We start from the raw sequence: 17,112 nt of genomic DNA on the forward strand, positions 1-17,112 counted from the left end.
GGGTGGTAACTGAGTTTTCTCAGAAGTATTCAAAGTCACATTCATTCTGTCATCTTCACATTTGACTACGCACTGCAGAGGTATCCTTAAAGCTATCCTAGACATGTTAAAATTTTCAGACTAATGGCTCAAATCCTCAGTAAGCATAAATTAGCTTAGCTCCATTTACTTTGTATTTCTTGACTTTCACTGACAACTGAGACTCTTGCCTAACACATAAAGAGCATTTACCTTAATTATCAGATTGGAATGGCAAGAGTATGTCAGTTTTGAAAGCAGAATTCTTCCCTTACTGCAGATCCAGACTCAGATATTCAGCTCTATTCACATGCCTTTAACTCCTACTGATATCAGTGCAAATTCTATGCATACAAGAAGAGTTGAATATATAAATCAAGCTATATTGTATTCTAGGGAGAGAATAATTTAGTCCTTATATTTATGATATTAAAATAATATTACAAAAACCATGGACTCCACCCAGAATCCATATTTAATATTTCAAGAAAACATATGTGTGTTCCCTGCTTTTGAATACGTAAAGTTAAGCTCAGCCAAAGAGTGTGCAGGGCCAATGGCTGCACATTGACAATGGGGCCTGGCTGGTGGAGCATGGGGCCCTGAAGATCCAGGGCCCAAGGCAATCTCCTTGCACTCCTTGCCCTAAGGTAGGGCCTGAGTAAAGCTAAATAATGTTTTGTGGTGAACTAGCCAAAACAAAAGTCCTGTTTTTATCCACATCTGCCCTTCAGTGCAGTCATAACACCTCACGATATAATCTCATTAGATCTCACAACTGAAATAGGATAATATCTGGCCAATTCTTTGGATAGCAAGATTTCCTCCCCTTCTTGCAGCTTTTTCTGCAGCAGGGAGCAATCTGGTTCTGACTCAGGGCGTACACTCAAGATGAACTCCAGTTGAATGAAGATTTGAGGCTTACAGGATTTGGGAATACATAAAGTTATATGCAGTATACATTCTTGCATGTTGGATTGTCTTCTGTTTAAAAGTGTGAGAAACATGGCTCCTCTCTTCCATCACGTTGCACCTCAGTTATTTCCCAGCGAAATCATTTGTTTCCTGGTTTCCGCTATCCAAAAAGGGATTATCCAATGCCCTTGGTGTGTCTTCCTTTGGGAATAAGAGTGATCTTTATAGATGAGGGAAACCAAAATGATGTGGAAAGCAAATAATAGGTGCAAACTTCAACATCATCTGCAAATGGTGGGTTGGTACACTGGTATTCAGGAAATAATACAGACATTATTGAGAGTCGAGGGTGGTTGGAACTTTGCAGGTGTGGCCTTAGTAACTTCTTGTATGTAGTTTGAACTGAAGGGATTTTCTAGTGGTTGAAATCAGTGGAGCTGGCAACAACTATTATTTAAAATATGCATAGGAATAAATAGTATGAAACAAAAATTCGGTTTTGATTTTCTTTTGATTCCTAACATCACAGACTGTTGTTGGTTTTAAAAAGGGGTACATAATTTTATGAACAACTATGTATTGTCTGTGTGAGGAATGTATGTTGAGTTATGCTTGCCAAGAGAAGGGCAAGTAAAGGTCGTGCGTCAGCACATTGATCCATGAATGTGTCAGGACTAGTGTTCCCTATAAGCTGAGCACATGGCATCCACGTAGAAGAGATTCGAGTATCATCCAGCTGATTAGCAGAGCACCCAGAGACTCCTACAGTGGATAGCAGGTGTTTCCATTGGTGGCACACATCATCCATGCTTTGGTGCACATAAAACTTATTTTTCCCATGGATGCAAAAAGTTAGAGGGAACACTGGTCAGGAGGAGATATTTTATCCCTTCATGCCACATTGTGTTACAATTCAGGGTTAGAGTTTACCATTCTTTCTTACGTGGAGTCCCTCACTATATGAATCATGCGATTGACTGCAGTGGACTAGAATATGACTTTAGGCACAAACGTGCACTGTCCCGAGGGACACTGTTTTTTCCACCTCTGAGTCATAGCTCCTGTCTACTTTCAAAGTGCTCTTGAAGGTATCAGTTTGCTGCTTCTTTAGCCCAAGAAGAAATTTCAAAACCCTTTGTGCCAGATCTTATGTGGTTAAGAGGGTGGAGCCCAGGCTCTTGCCACTCCCTACACACCTGCTTGGGGTGAGGTGGTAATTGGCTGTGGGAAATCTCTTTACTCTGAAGCACCCACATCTGAGTTCTAGGTAGCTTGCACAGGGTAACAGAGGCAACTATTATTCTCCCTTGCTGCCTTGCGCACACATACATATAGTCCAAGTCACACAATGGGACTATGCATGGAGTAGAATCCTTGACTTAGCATGAGCCATAGTGGAAGATGCTGGTCCAGAGTGCTAGGGTTTTGACATCTCCTGTAATAAATCTCACCCTTTGGAACATTTCGTCTGACATTCAAAATATTGGGCGGGGGGGGGCCACGATATTTTTGCAATACGTTTGCTAGAACCTTAACAACATCATGTTCAAACACAGACTTTATATTTGTAAGGTGTAATCATCCAGACGTCCATGAAACAAGGGACCTGCTTTCACCTCATGTCTGAACTACTGCTAATTGCTAGGGCATAGCTTGCAACTCGAGGTGAAGCCCTCAAACAGTGGGGGCGCATTGGCCACACCACTATAGGCGTTGCCCTGGAATGCATTATGACTCAGAGACACACCTCTTGAGGCACAATTTCTCCTCTGTTTCCTCCTGGCTCCTAGGGAGTAATAATTTACTGCTATAAAATTGCACCAGCCCTTGCCAGCTCAGTCTGGCAAGCTGGCGCGTAAAGAGATTGAATCCAATACTCTGCCCCTGTCAACCAATCTAATGCAAATAACCAAAGCAGGAACATAAAGGGAGCTTTTGATCCCTTTTGCGCAAGCATTGCATCCACTCCTGTCCCCAGGATGACTCGTCCTTCAAGTCTTCCTACCTTTATTAATGCCATTTTGGAGTGGATGGTATGTCAGTAAGGTGGTATTTGTTTGGTCATATCCATTGCACTCCCTGAAAAATCTCTCCCTTTTATATAAGATAAATAATATGGAGACACCCATCTTGTAGAACTGGAAGGGACCTTGGGAGGTCATCAAGTCAAGTCCCCTGACCTCTTGGCAGGACCATTCACCACCACCCCTTTTTTTTTTTGAAAGTCTATTTGCCCTGGCTCTTTAAATGCTGCCCTCAAGGGCTGAGCTCACGATGCTGGGTTTAGTAGGCCAATGCTCAAAGCACTGAGCTGTCCCTCCTCCATCTCTTGTGTTTTGTAAGTGATAACATTGCCATCACATTAATTTTTGAGACTCAAGTTGGAGCTCCAGCAGGTATCAGCATGCTGCAGGACAAAACTGAGGAGGGCTATTTCTATTTCAATATCGTATGCACTGAACACCGAACCCTGCAGTGGAAAACAAAATTAAAAAGCATAAATATATGCAGATAGAATTCAGAGCTCAGAAAGCTTCTGCCAATTTCTGCAACTTATGCATGCTCAAATTATTTACTTAGGAATTCTTAATTAAATAAACCATTCAGTAAGGGTATACTATTTCAGATGTGTCACAATGTCACCACAAAATATGGCCGTGGTTCTTTCTTAACAAAGATTCCATTATGGAGCTTTTTATCAGACACTGTGGGGTAAGTTTTCAGTACAGTGCACAGGGATTTTAGCCATACAACTCCTCTTCTAATGGGATTTGTGTGTCTAAATCTCTTCATTCCATGCTGAAAATGTATCTGTACCTGACAGGGACTTAAGGTTAACATTGAGCTGCACAGTTTGGGGTGATACACAGTAACCAGAAGGGGATCTAATCAGACTGCTCTAGTGGGAAATCTTGTGGGACCTGGGCTTGTATTTCAAACACTTGTAAGGTTTGCATATTTTTACCTGTACTTTATCACATAATTAAAAAAAATCAGGTTTTACTAACAACTGTAAAAAATCCTCTTTGACAAGGTGTGGGGTTATTTTGTTTTTATGCTCTTTGCTGTAATGATGGATGCACAGACAGACTGTCAGAATAATTCTAAGGCTCTGCCAACATTTATGCATGTGATTATCTCAATGTACATGAGCTGCCCCAAGAGTTAGTTGGCTCACATTGGACAGACACAAGGCATATGCAGTCTTTGTAATGTGTTGTAACTCATTAGATACTCTGCAAATATATTGAAAACTAAGAATTACAAACGTTTTAGTTATAGCTGTTGTATGTTGAGCACTTATGTCCAGTCCAAGAAATTTATCAGGTCTGAAAATCTGATTTTGGGCCATATATTGACGGATGCTGATAAAATTCTGAGTACCTCAAGTTAATAGGAATGGGCAAGGATGTTGACAGAATAAACTCATTCTTTAAATTTTATTCCATGGTTTAAAATTAGAGATGGATGAACTGGCTCTGGTAAATAAAATACCGAGGCTAAACCTAAGCACAGCACTTAATATGAACCTGAAATTTTGAGATTCGCCAAAGTTCAATGACCTGTTGTCTTAAATTTTTCCATATTACTTTTCAACTTTCCTTACTTCCTGGTGCTATCTTGGTCCAGATGCAGAACTGCCAATATTCCATGAAAGAAGCTGTTCCTGTGGCCATTCTGGCCCAGATGAAAGGAGAAATTACTGGAAATTCTGCAAGATTTCCAACCCCAATTGCCAGACCAAAGTGGTTGGAATAAGTCTGCATAATTATAGGAACAAAACTTCCAAACCTTTTGCTGTTTGCGCATTGCCTTGTTGACCACACTGCAACGTGGAACAAATGGAGTTAATGCTCTCAAGTAGCTTCTAACACCTCTTTCTGGTTTTCTTTAGAGCTTTGTCATCTGTGGTGGCTTTAGGAGCAAATATAATCTGCAACAAAATCCCAGGCTTGGCCCCTCGGCAACGAGCGATCTGCCAGAGCCGCCCTGATGCCATCATAGTGATCGGAGAAGGGGCACAGATGGGAATCAATGAATGCCAATATCAGTTCCGCTATGGCAGGTGGAACTGCTCAGCACTGGGAGAGAAAACAGTCTTTGGACAAGAGCTTCGAGTAGGTAAGGGATTCTTTAAAATACCACTAGTAATAATAAATTGGCTCTTCCCTTGTAGTGCTTTAGAGATGTAATGCCATAAGACATTTACACCTCACACAAAATAAACTAGTGCACGCTCCAGAAGATCAGAGGTACTTTTTTTGATCTTGTGTAGCCCTATTTTCTAGCAGTTGAAAAATATCCAGTGATTTCTAGATTGAGCTTTTCATTATCCATACCGATCCACATGTGATAATGACTGGGAATTTTTGGTAGGGGCAGCCATGGACTGAGTCAATTTCTAACACATTCTTAGGCATTTAGGACTTCATCATTGTTACTTTGTGGCACATTCTGAACAGTTAGAATTCCACAGTAATAGTGTGAATGGAACTAAAGTCAGCTCCAAATATACAGTCACCTACAGCTAGAGCGAAAGGCGAATCTCAGGTAGCTGCTAGCAATTCCTAGCCTAAGATACACAGCTGACAATCCAGTTGAGAACAGCTTTGCATAAATATTTTACTCAGATAGCATCACATAAAGCTAACTCTACAAATTACCTGAAGTGAAAATCATTTCTGAAGAAAATAACTCAGCATAGCAGACCATGGCCTAACAAACTCTTACAGGGCAGTCGGTATCATGTGTTATCACTTTCCACCAATTCTATGTGGGATATTATTTCACAGGTGCGACCTTACAAAATACCTGCCTACATATCTACTATTGACATTGCCACTGTCATCTTCAGCTCATATCAGGATTGTGGTTAGATAGCATTGCCTTCATCTGTCCCTCAAAAGCTGCCCAGGCACCCTCAGTTGCACAGTGCTGCTGTTTAAATTCAAGATTACTAGTTTGTTGTGTCTGGTTATCACAATGTTGCATTAACTCAATATGCTAGAAGGAAAGTGTATCTTCCTACAGCCATCTTCCTTTGTGTAGCTGTAACATATCTACTGTGGGTCAAATTTTGTTCTTTATGATGCCTGTGCTTGATTTGAATAATGTTAGTCAGTCAGATTGGGCCTGTGGTGTTCAAACAGTGATTTTCTGTCTCAGAGGGATAGTCGTGTTAGTCTGTATCTGTAAGATCAATGAGGAATCCTATAGCACCTTAGAGACTAATGGATGTATTAGGGCATAAGCTTTTGTGGGTAAAGTGGGTGTTTCCCATGAATGCTTATGCCCTAATAAATCCATTAGTCTCTAAGGTGCTACAGGACTCTTTTGTTGTGTGTGATTTTTATAACACTCGTGAAAGAATGACGTAACTTTCTGCACTGCTCATGAGTGGAGTGAAGGGCTCATCTGTCGAGTGACCAAATGTCCCAATTTTACAGGCATAGTCCTGATATTGGGGCTTTCTCATGTATAGGTGCCCACGCTTCCCACCCCACCTGTATTTTTCACACTGGCTATCTAGTCACCCTACTAATAGGCAGCTTGGGTTTTCTTGGGAGAGTAAGGCCGCCCCTCTAACATGAGTGAGGAGTGAATGTCAGAAAGCTGAGGCTTGGTTCACACAAGCATTGATTTGAATGTTTACCCACCAATTATGCAAAGCCTTTGTGTTTTACACTGGGCTGAAAAGCTCATGGGCTCAATGAGTTATTTCCCAAACAGCTGTAAACCAGCATAACTCCACTGAATTTAGTGCAGCAGATTTATCGCAGTTGAAGATCTGGCACAAGGTCACTCACCCTTTCCAAGTATTTTAGCATTCACGCAATCTCACTTGCCAGTGTTTTTTTCAACATTTGTACTAAGATATTTCTAGCCTGGAGAAAGCAGTTTTTCCTCTTTTAGACTCTTTTAGACCTGCTGCAATTTTCTGATAGGGATGAGTAGTCGGAATGTTTAGCATAAATAGGACTAGATTAGGAGACTGAGTGCTGACTATATGAACACAGGTTGTTACAACCCAAAACAAGAGGCGCACTGAATAAGTGACATATGCAATTGGGCAAAGGTTTCAGATAAAACGTCTCAGCCCTTCTTTACTCCTGCTCACAGAGACATATTTTGATTACTTTTGGACAAATAAGAGGCAGTGGGAGCCAGACTGTTCAATGCCCCCTAGCATGTATTTACCCAATTCCTTTTTCTGGCTTAACCAGAACAAAATATCTGGTTGTTAAATCCTAACAATTTTCTTGGGCTTTGGAACTTAAACGGGGGTATCAATAGATGATGGTTTTGCAACTTGAGGCTTCCATTAAGAAACTGATGGTAATAGTGCACTTAAGGGCAGCTGCAGCATTCACAAGCCTGACTGATAAAGCCTTGAAGGTTTCCAGTGTATCAACCCTCCCCTCTCTCTACCATGGCAAGGAGTCAGATGCTGCTCAAAACAGAATTTTTAGAAATGCGTATGTGCCAAGTATAATAAGTGCTACACTGAAAGAGAGCTCTGAGTTTATGTTCTCAGGCCTTGATTCACCAAAACATAGTTAAGCATGTGCTTGCCTTTAAGCATGTGAGAAATCTCGATGATGTCAGTGGCATAACTCATGTTCTTACAGATAAACCATGTTTAAGTGCTTTTGCAGGTTTAGAACATCAATTTGGTCTTTGATGAAGGTGCTTTTAGCCCTGTGTAATTTTGCCTAGTAGCTGTAGACTAGAAACTGAAGTACGAGACCTTAAATCTCCAGGCTTGAGCAGCTTTTGGTTTCTATTTTTTGCATTCTTCTTTGCTAATCACCATAGGTTTTTTATTTTCTGTTAAGCACAGCTGAGAACTTCACTTTTAAAAACCTCCTTCTTTTCAAGGGTAATGCTAATAATTTTAGGGAAATGTGACATGAGAGAGGTGCATCCAGAATAGCTTCTATAAGGGAAAAAGTGCCTCTGTAATCTGCTTGAATATTTTTTGCTTCACAAGAAAACAATGAATAATGAACCACTGTCATAATTCATTTCAGGCCCCAATTTACTTTGTGGTCACTGTTAAAGAGTGGATTGGAAATGTATAAAAGAGGCAGTAAGAATGGATGGTCAACTTTTAAACATGGCAAAAAATTAGATAGCAATGAGATGCCACAAAGTTGCATACTAAGACCCATGCTTTTAACACAGTAATTAAAACTTTGGGGAAGAGAGTGAGGAGTGAGGTGGAACTTTTGTAGATGACATTTAGCAAATGTAATCTAAATAGATACTATGACTTGCAAATGCTAATCAGGCCTCCCTGCCTTAATGTAAATAAACAGATTCTCTAAGCCAGTGGGTCTCAACCAGGGGTATGCAGAGGTCTTCCAGAGGGTACATCAACTCAACTAGATATTTATCTAGCTTTGCAACTGGCTCCATTAAAAGCACTAGTGAAGTCAGTACAGACTAAAATTTCATACAATGACTTGTTTATATTGCTCTCTATATGCTATACATTGAAATGTAAGTACAATATTTATATTGCACTTGATTTATTTTATAATTATATGGTAGAAATGAGTAAGTCAGCAATTTTTCAGTAATAGTGTGCTGTGACACCGTTACATATTTATGTCCGATTTTGTAAGCAAGTAGTTTTTAAGTGAGGGAAGTGAGGTATGAAAACCAAATCAGACCTCCAAAAGGGGCACAGAGGTCTGGAAAGGTTGAACAACAATGACTAAGCCCAGTGCTTGCTACAAGGTTGGACCTTTCTTCCTCCCACCACACTGGCCAACCCACCCTATTCCCTCCTTCTGGTTTGCACACCACCACCCTGGACCAGATTACTAACTCAGGCAGCCAGTCTGTTCTGAAATCTGTTCTGTCAGAACTTCACTGGTATTGTTACCAGAGCTACCTAGGTTAAAGCAAGCCTGAGTACAACTACATGCTCTGCAATCACACCTGTGACTGACATAGCCTGGGTGAGGTCCTTCAACCCTCCATTTGTGCCAATTAGCTCATACTGCAGCTACTCCTATTCCCTATGTCCCCTCCCAGCTCAGTTTCAGACCAGCACAGGTTGGGATTAGAGAAAACCATATCCCCCACAATGGCAGGGGAGTAGGCAGGTACAGTGGGATAGAGAAAAATCACCCTTCTCTACTTGAGGGGAAAGAAGGACATAATGGATGGTTCACCACAGCTTGACTGGGGAGATGATAGAATATTAAGTCATTTCCCTTGATTTGGCATTGGAAATCATGAGCCCTTAGTTCCTGGCTTGTGGGGAGGAGGAGAATATTGTAGATGGCCCTTGTTTGCAAAGTTTGTAGCAGGTAGCACGCATATGTATGTGAGGCAGATATGTGTACATACACACATGGCAAGGTAGTATGCTGAAAATGGGTGATGGGATGGATGGTTACCAGTTCTGTTCATTCCCTCTGGCGTAGCTGGCATTGGTGAATGACAGAAGACAAAGAACTGGGCTAGATGGACCTCGAATGGGGTTAGCATATATTAATCCCAGGAGGATCAAAGGCCTTTGACAGGGTCCCATACTGGAGACTATTAAAGGCTACTAAGTAGTCATAGGAGGAGAGGCATAGTATTGCCATGGAGCAAAAAACTGCGTAACAGATGAAAGCAAAGGGTAGGATTAAATGGTCAATTTTGTTAAAATGTTAAGGGGGAGAGGGAACCTCAAGGTTCTGTACTAGGTCCTTTGTTATTCATTACATTTATTAATTGTCTGGAAAAAGGGCAAGTAGTGCGGAAGCAAAATTTGAAGAGGACACAAAGTTATTTAGCTTAGTCAGGGCCAGACTTCAGAGAGAGCAAACCAAGAAAGATTGGACAACATGATGGCAAATATCACAGAGGTAGCCGTGTTAGTCTGTAGCTTCGAGAACAACAAGAAGTCCTGTGGCATCTGATAGACTAACAGATATTTTGGAGCATAAGCTTTTGTGGGCAAAGACCTGCTTCATCAAATGCATGAGTGGGGGGTGGGGTTCAGAGGGGTATTTAAAGAGTAGGGTCCCAGTAAGAGAGAGGGCCAGAGCTGACAAGGTCTATTCAGCAAGGTGGAAATGGCCTAGTATCAACGGTACTTATCAAGAGTCAAAAACAAGTCAGATCAGACAGGGGGATGTCAGCCTGTATCAGAGTCTAATGGGGAGATATTAGCACCCAAAGCAGAGAAACTGCCTTTGTAAGCTGCGAGCCACTCCCAGTCTCTGTTTAATCCATGGTTAATGGAGTCAAATTTGCAAATAAATTGCAGCTCAGAGATTTCTCTCTCCATTTGATTTCTGATTTTTTTTCTGTCTGATCTGACTTGTTTTTTCCTCTTTTGATAAGTACTGTTGATACTGGGCCATTTCCACCTTGCTGAATAGACCTTGTCAGCTCTGGCCCTCCTTCTTACTGGGACCCCACTCTCTAAATACCCCTCTGAAACAACCACCCCCCACTCATGCATCTGATGAAGTGGGTCTTTGCCCATGAAAGCTTATGCCCCAAAATATCTGTTAGTCTATAAGGTGCCACAAAACTTCAAGATGGCAAATGGAATTCAGTGTCAATAAATGTAAAGTAAGCAGACTCAGAGGAAAAAATTAAACTACACACTTACCTATCAGGAAGGAAACCAGATATCACTGTAGATATCTTAACAAGGACCTTTGCTGAGTGTTCAGCTGCAGGCAAAAATCAAACATGATGTTAGGATGCATAAGGAATTGTATGCTGAATAATATGGACAGTATAATGCCTTTCTATAAATCAATGGGGTGTCTCTTCTCGATAGCTGCATGTGGTACTGGTCTCCTATTCTCAAAAAGGGCACTGCAGAACTAGACAGGCTTTGGAAAAAAGTGGTGAGAATTATCAAAGGAATGCCAAAACTTATACAAAGAGAAACTGAAAAGTTTACACTTGCCTACCATAGAAACTAAATTAATAAGCCAGGACATGATGACTAATGAACGTCCTTGAGATTCTGTCCTCCCTGTCTCATAACACAAGAGCAAGGGGACATTGGAAACATATTTTTTATTAGATATGAATTTTCCACTGTCTCATGATCATTCAGAAAGAATATAATTGAACTATGAGACCAAGAATTTCACAAGATTCAAAAAGGGATTGGATGTTTATATGAATATCGAGTGCTATAATAAGAAATAACAATAAAAATTTAGAAGGTGTATGAAGCCACATACTTCAATCTGTAGCCAATAATAATAATAGCCAATCTCTATTAGAAAGCAGGCTGTCGCATAACCAGGGTGGAGAGTGAGGTGCAACAGATTGTCTGACACCTAATTGTTGCAGGGTTCTTCCTCTGGCCATGGCTGGAGACTAGAGGGACCTTGGGTTTGATCCAATATAGAAATCCCTATGTAGCTGAACATTTAAACTTCAGTATGAGTGAATATTGATTAATTCATTGTTCTTTAGGAAATGTTCTGACACTGTTAAATTAAAATAGGTTAATTGTGCCACTATAGCTTTGACTTTCGCCTCAAACTTAAAACATAGGGATGAGATTTTATAAAAGCGGTGTAAAAATAAGTAAAAATAACTTTAAAATAAAAGCAATTAATGTTGATGTATGGTTAAATTTGTTGCTCAGCCACAAAAGCTCAGCATGGACACGCTCAGTTTCTGTTTTATTTCTGTTCCTTGCACTTTTATGAAACTCGTATTGCAATTCTCTCTTACTGTTTGTCTTCACAATGTCTGGAACAATAGAGCTGTGTCTACACGTGCACGCTATTTCGAAGTTAACTTCGACGTTAGGCGGCGAGACGTCGAAGTTGCTAACCTCATGAGGGGATCGGAATAGCGCCCTACTTCGACGTTCAACATCGAAGTAGGGACCGTGTAGACGATCCGCGTCCCGCAACGTCGAAATTGCCGGGTCCTCCATGGTGGCCATCAGCTGGGGGGTTGAGAGATGCTCTCTCTCCAGCCCCTGCGGGGCTCTATGGTCACCGTGGGCAGCAGCCCTTAGCCCAGGGCTTCTGGCTGCTGCTGCGGCAGCTGGGGATCCATGCTGCAGGCACAGGGTCTTCAACCAGTTGTAGGCTCTGTGTATCTTGTGTTGTTTAGTGCAACTGTGTCTGGGAGGGGCCCTTTAAGGGAGCGGCTTGCTGTTGAGTCCGCCCTGTGACCCTGTCTGCAGCTGTGCCTGGCACCCTTATTTCGATGTGTGCTACTTTGGCGTGTAGACGTTCCCTCACAGCGCCTATTTCGATGTGGTGCCGCGCAACGTCGAAGTTGAACATCGACGTTGCCAGCCCTGGAGGACGTGTAGACATTATTCATCGAAATAGCCTATTTCGATGTTGCTACATCGAAATAAGCTATTTCGATGTAGGCTTCACGTGTAGATGTAGCCTAGGACTCTCATCCCAGTTAGGGACAGGAGACACTAGTGTTGTCCTACACATAAGACGGTATGGTGTAAGTAGAGAAACTGATATTTTATAGTCTGTCTTTAAACAGAGTGTCTGTGCTTTGTTTTGAAAAAAGACTTTACAATCTCTCATTTAGTGTTTCAGTGCTCTATGGCTCCACCAGAAACTCACTGATCACTGTTTGCAAAGTTTTGCAAAGGGAGTATATGCTCCCCAAGTTATGAATAAAAGATCCTAGCTCAAATTCTGGGTCATTACTAAACAGTTGGTAGAGATGGGTGTTGACATCCTTATTTCTGTTCAAGAACATGCAGATAAGTATGCCCAAATGCCAGTGAAGTTTTACTATGTGTAAGGGAGCAGTACAAACTTTTAATTTTAATTACAAATTATATAGCCCTTTGATTGGAAATTATCTGCACAAAATTAAAAAATGATTTAAGAGCCAACTTGTTTTGCTTAAGGATGAACACAGATTACATGTTGGACTTTGCTTACAGCTATGTAAAAACCCAGAAAAAATGGGCAAAACTTGGGCCATTTTGCCATAATGTACCTCAGCTCTGGGAAATTTTCACTAGATCTGGTTGGTTTCAAGCATTTCTTAACTGATGTATCAATTTGGTGGGAGCGATTTATGGTTTAACACAAACTCATTCTTAAGTTGGCAGTTTTACTTTGAGATTTTAGGTTCATTTGCAACCAAATATGAGGTTATATGGTATGGGTGTGAAGCCATATGAATTATTACTGATGAAAAAGATCCACAAACTCTCTACAAACTGAACCAGATGAGTTTCACCAAAGCCTGTGAAGATGTTAAATACATGATTTCATGTATATGTTTGTTTTATTACCATTTGCTTTACTACTAAAGGCTCCACAATGCCAGGTGCCAAAAATGTGGCTAGGTACAGTAGTTTGTACACATACCAATTCAGACAGGTAATATAACCTTAAACGAGGTACACAGAAATATCATGCAAGAGTAGACTGAGCTCACTTGGGGTTGCAGTATCAGAGCTGTTCTAATTTATGCCTAGCCGCAAAGGCACCTGACAGGTTTTTCCAGCAGCGGGGGATCAATGGCATGCCGGTGTGTTCTAGACATGTATGTTCTGGCATGCTGCATACAAGGAAAGGCCAAAAAGCAGTGGCATTCAGTCAACTTTTGCATCTTAAGCCACCTGGGGAATGCTACAATGCAGCTGCTTAGGCTGGCTCCACTGTTCTTTTTGCACTGATGTAGTTCAGTGGTTCAGTGCTGTATTGGGGCCATGATTTGGCCCACGGCATAAAGAACATTATGACAATTTGTACAAAGGGGAGAATAGTGTATATGTAACAATCATGTTGAACTGTAGAAGTGAAGCATTCAGATTCAAATGGGTCAGAGACAAATGACAAAGTGACTCACTCTGGTAGCAGGAGCAATGATTTTGCATGGCCAATCCATTGGGATCAATTATCAAAGTAATTGCATCGTTTTTGTGCACTTACAGCTGTTTCTGTCTCCAAAGCCATGATCTTCCCAGTCAATATCTCAATCACTGGCACTCCCACTTCATTAAGCCCACATTCGTGCTCCTTAGCATTCTGCTATTGGTCTCGTCCACAAGAAATGGAGCTGTGTTGAACCTCCTGCTGCCCATTCTTGCAGCAGTGGTTGCATCTGATACCCCTTTGGCCTGCTACCACTAGTTGAAGGCTGATAGTCCAACCCCTTCCTCTGACTCCTGCTGTACATCACCACCTAGCTGTCAGTCAGATTCCCTATTGTCCCAATAGATTCAAGAATGATCCAGTTAGTTATTTTTATGCAATTATTCATTGATTGGTATTATTCAGATCTAGGAATTCCTCTTTATTTAAAACCCATCCCCCGCCCCACACAAACAAGGACTGGCCTCTTGCCCCAGTGGTTATCAAACTCTGATCATTGGTGGAAGGGAACTCCAGGCTAGAAGGCTCATTTGCCACAAAGATGCATGGAGACAAAGGCAATTTCTCAGGAAACTAGGATCTCAACCACATCAGACTTTATAGATCATTAACGACACTGGGAAGCAAATCACCATCTGGAAGCAAAGAGGAAGCCAATGGAGCCTCTGAAGCATGGAGCCAGAGTGAATGGCAAAAACAGATTTACTATTGTTCTTTGAAAGAAGATTATTCAAGCTAATGCTTTGTGTATTGGCCATTCCTGCTGAAACTCTAAATATCTCAGGGCTCATAAATTACTCCTCTTATCAGGGCTAAATCCAGTGCAAAACTGAGGGCTGGAAGATGAAAGTGTCTGTGGCAGGTGTAGCTGACAAGATGTCAGAATTGATCTGGGGATGACCCCTGTGCCAGGCCTGGAAAATGATTGGCTTTAGAATTGTTCATCTGACTCTATTTCACATCTCTGGATATATTTCAAGGGAAAACCTTTGAGATTTGGTTGGCCGGGGGGTGGATTGGGGAACGGACATGAACTCAAATGATTGAGACAGTCCTCTGATGGTTGTAAAGAACCAGCAAATTACAGGGCAAGAAACAAGGACATTTTGAAGGCTTTTTACATCTATTAACTTTCATGGGGATTTGTGAATCTCTGACATTTGAAAGGATGCCTGAGTGGTGACAGTAAGCTTTTCTCCTGTGTGTGGCTTAAGAGAATAGTGTCTGCAGCGTTTAGAATCCCCCTCCTGTTTGTCCCCCACAAACACTCACTTTTTTGTTTTGTTCCCTATTAAATAAATAAAGGAAATACTCTAGGATTTTAAGGACCACAATAATAAGAACATGGATTTTATTGCACCCACATTGCCAGGTGAATCAAAAACTTGTAAGCCACTCAGGGTTAAAAATGGGCACAAAGCAATGCAAAATATTTGTATATATGCCAGAGATAATGAATTACCAATTGTGGGTGAGAGGAGAAAGGGGAACAAGTTCTGGACTGAAGCAACCAGTAAGGAAAATGGGAATTGTATGGATTCAGTGTGATTAAATCCCCACTGGATCTTGGAATAAATTTAGAAAAAAAAATGGATTTGGGTACAATGGTCTCCAGAGAGAATATGGGAAGTGGGTTCAAGATGTAGCCACAAGAGCTGTAGAAATGAATGGCATGTTTTCACACATGTTGTGGGAGTGCCAGCCAGTGAGTTATTTTTGGATTTAGGCCATAGATAAGATTGATTTAATTCTAGGTTCAGACCTGCAGATAGATATAGGAATCTTTATTCTTGGCTATGATTGGAGTTTACCTGACATGCCAAATGTTCATAAATATTATTACCAAGAGATTCACAAGTAGTCAATAGTGCTACTTGCCAAAAAAGAAATCCACTGCCTAGATACACACATGTGCATCCAGTACAATGGTAAGTACTGGCTTCAATGAGCCAGCCAATATGGAAAGCATGCCTTTTCATAAGAGTGGAACACTTCCAATAAACAAGGACACTCAGCACTGACAGAAATGTATTACAGTCACACTTGTATTGCAGTGCTATTATCAGATCAATAAAGAACAATAGATAAATCCAGAGAGTTTGGCTTAATAGGATCAAACTTCTACCTTTCTGTTTTCCTCTCCTTTTCTGGTGCTACTTCTTTCTCCTAATCCTTTTTCTTTCCACATTCTCATTTTATATCCCCATTTATCTGGTTCTTCATATGCTTAATACATGACAATACATCAGATTATATGTTCATGATAAGAAAATTGATCTTTTTGTGTTTGTGTTGAAGACAATTAAACAAGTAGTGGATTCCGGGTAACTCGAAGGCTTTGAATCATGGCCTGAGGACTTCAGTAATGCACATGGAGATTAGGAGTCTATTACAGATGTGGGTGGGTGAGGCTCTGTGGCCTGCAATGTACAAAAGAATGGACTTGATGGTTTTGACTGGCCTTAAGCTGTATGACTAACATGGGGATAAAAAAGGAATCAGACAGCTGGAAACACATTGGGAGCAATACAGAATAGGACAGTCTTTAGCAAAAGATACAGGAGCAGGTGTTATAGTGATTTAGGCATTTGTCAGTCATTTTGAGAGTGGATTGAATCATGGGCTGCAATATTTATCTGGATCTTTTCTTATCTTCAGATAAATAGGACTGGGAATCCAGCCTACTAACTTCCAAGAAAATCATCAGTAAGAAGTTTGGTCTCAACAATCTGAACTTGACACTTCAATTGGTTATATCAAGTCCTTCTCATAATTCACCCCAAGGGTATGTCTACACTACAAAGTGATTCCGGAGGAGCTTATTCAGAGTAATTATTCCAAAATAAGCAATTCCAGAATAACATGTTTACACTACAGGGAAGCCCCAAAATAAGCAAAAAGTTATGTGCCCACAAACAATAGAGCCTATTTCAGATTATTGCCCCCTAGAAACAGCCCTTTTCCAGGGGCTCTAATTCAAAATACTATGTCTACACAGCAACCTTATGCTGGAATAAGATATTCCAGAATAGTTTATTTCAAAATAGACCCTATTCCCTGTCTGCACAGCCCCTGTTCTGAAATATATATTTCAGAATAGACATTATTCCTCACAGAATGAGTTTTACCAAATTTGAAATAATCCAAGTGCTATTTTGAAATTATTTTGAAATAGCAGGTACATTGTGTAGACACTCACAAAGTGATTTCAAAATAGCGGTCGCTATTCTGAAATAACTTTGCTATGCAGACACACCCCAACAGAGGTGGCTTGAAAGAAAATATCAAATTTTCAACTCTACAATATTTGCAAAACTGTGATATT

General features: G+C 40.9%; 1 protein-coding gene across 2 annotated transcripts in view; it reads left to right on the plus strand.

The window, feature by feature from the left end:
* The window catches only part of WNT7B (Wnt family member 7B), a 128,737-nt gene that overhangs the window by 70,048 nt on the left and 41,577 nt on the right, over positions 1-17,112 (plus strand). For both annotated transcript variants that reach the window (XM_074983690.1, XM_074983689.1), the window contains exon 2: positions 4,829-5,055. In XM_074983690.1, the coding sequence (XP_074839791.1) occupies positions 4,829-5,055 (227 nt within the window). The remainder of the gene's footprint in view (positions 1-4,828; positions 5,056-17,112) is intronic.

Source organism: Carettochelys insculpta, chromosome 1 (genome assembly GCF_033958435.1).
Source record: "Carettochelys insculpta isolate YL-2023 chromosome 1, ASM3395843v1, whole genome shotgun sequence".
In the NCBI taxonomy this organism is placed as follows: Eukaryota; Metazoa; Chordata; order Testudines; family Carettochelyidae; genus Carettochelys; species Carettochelys insculpta.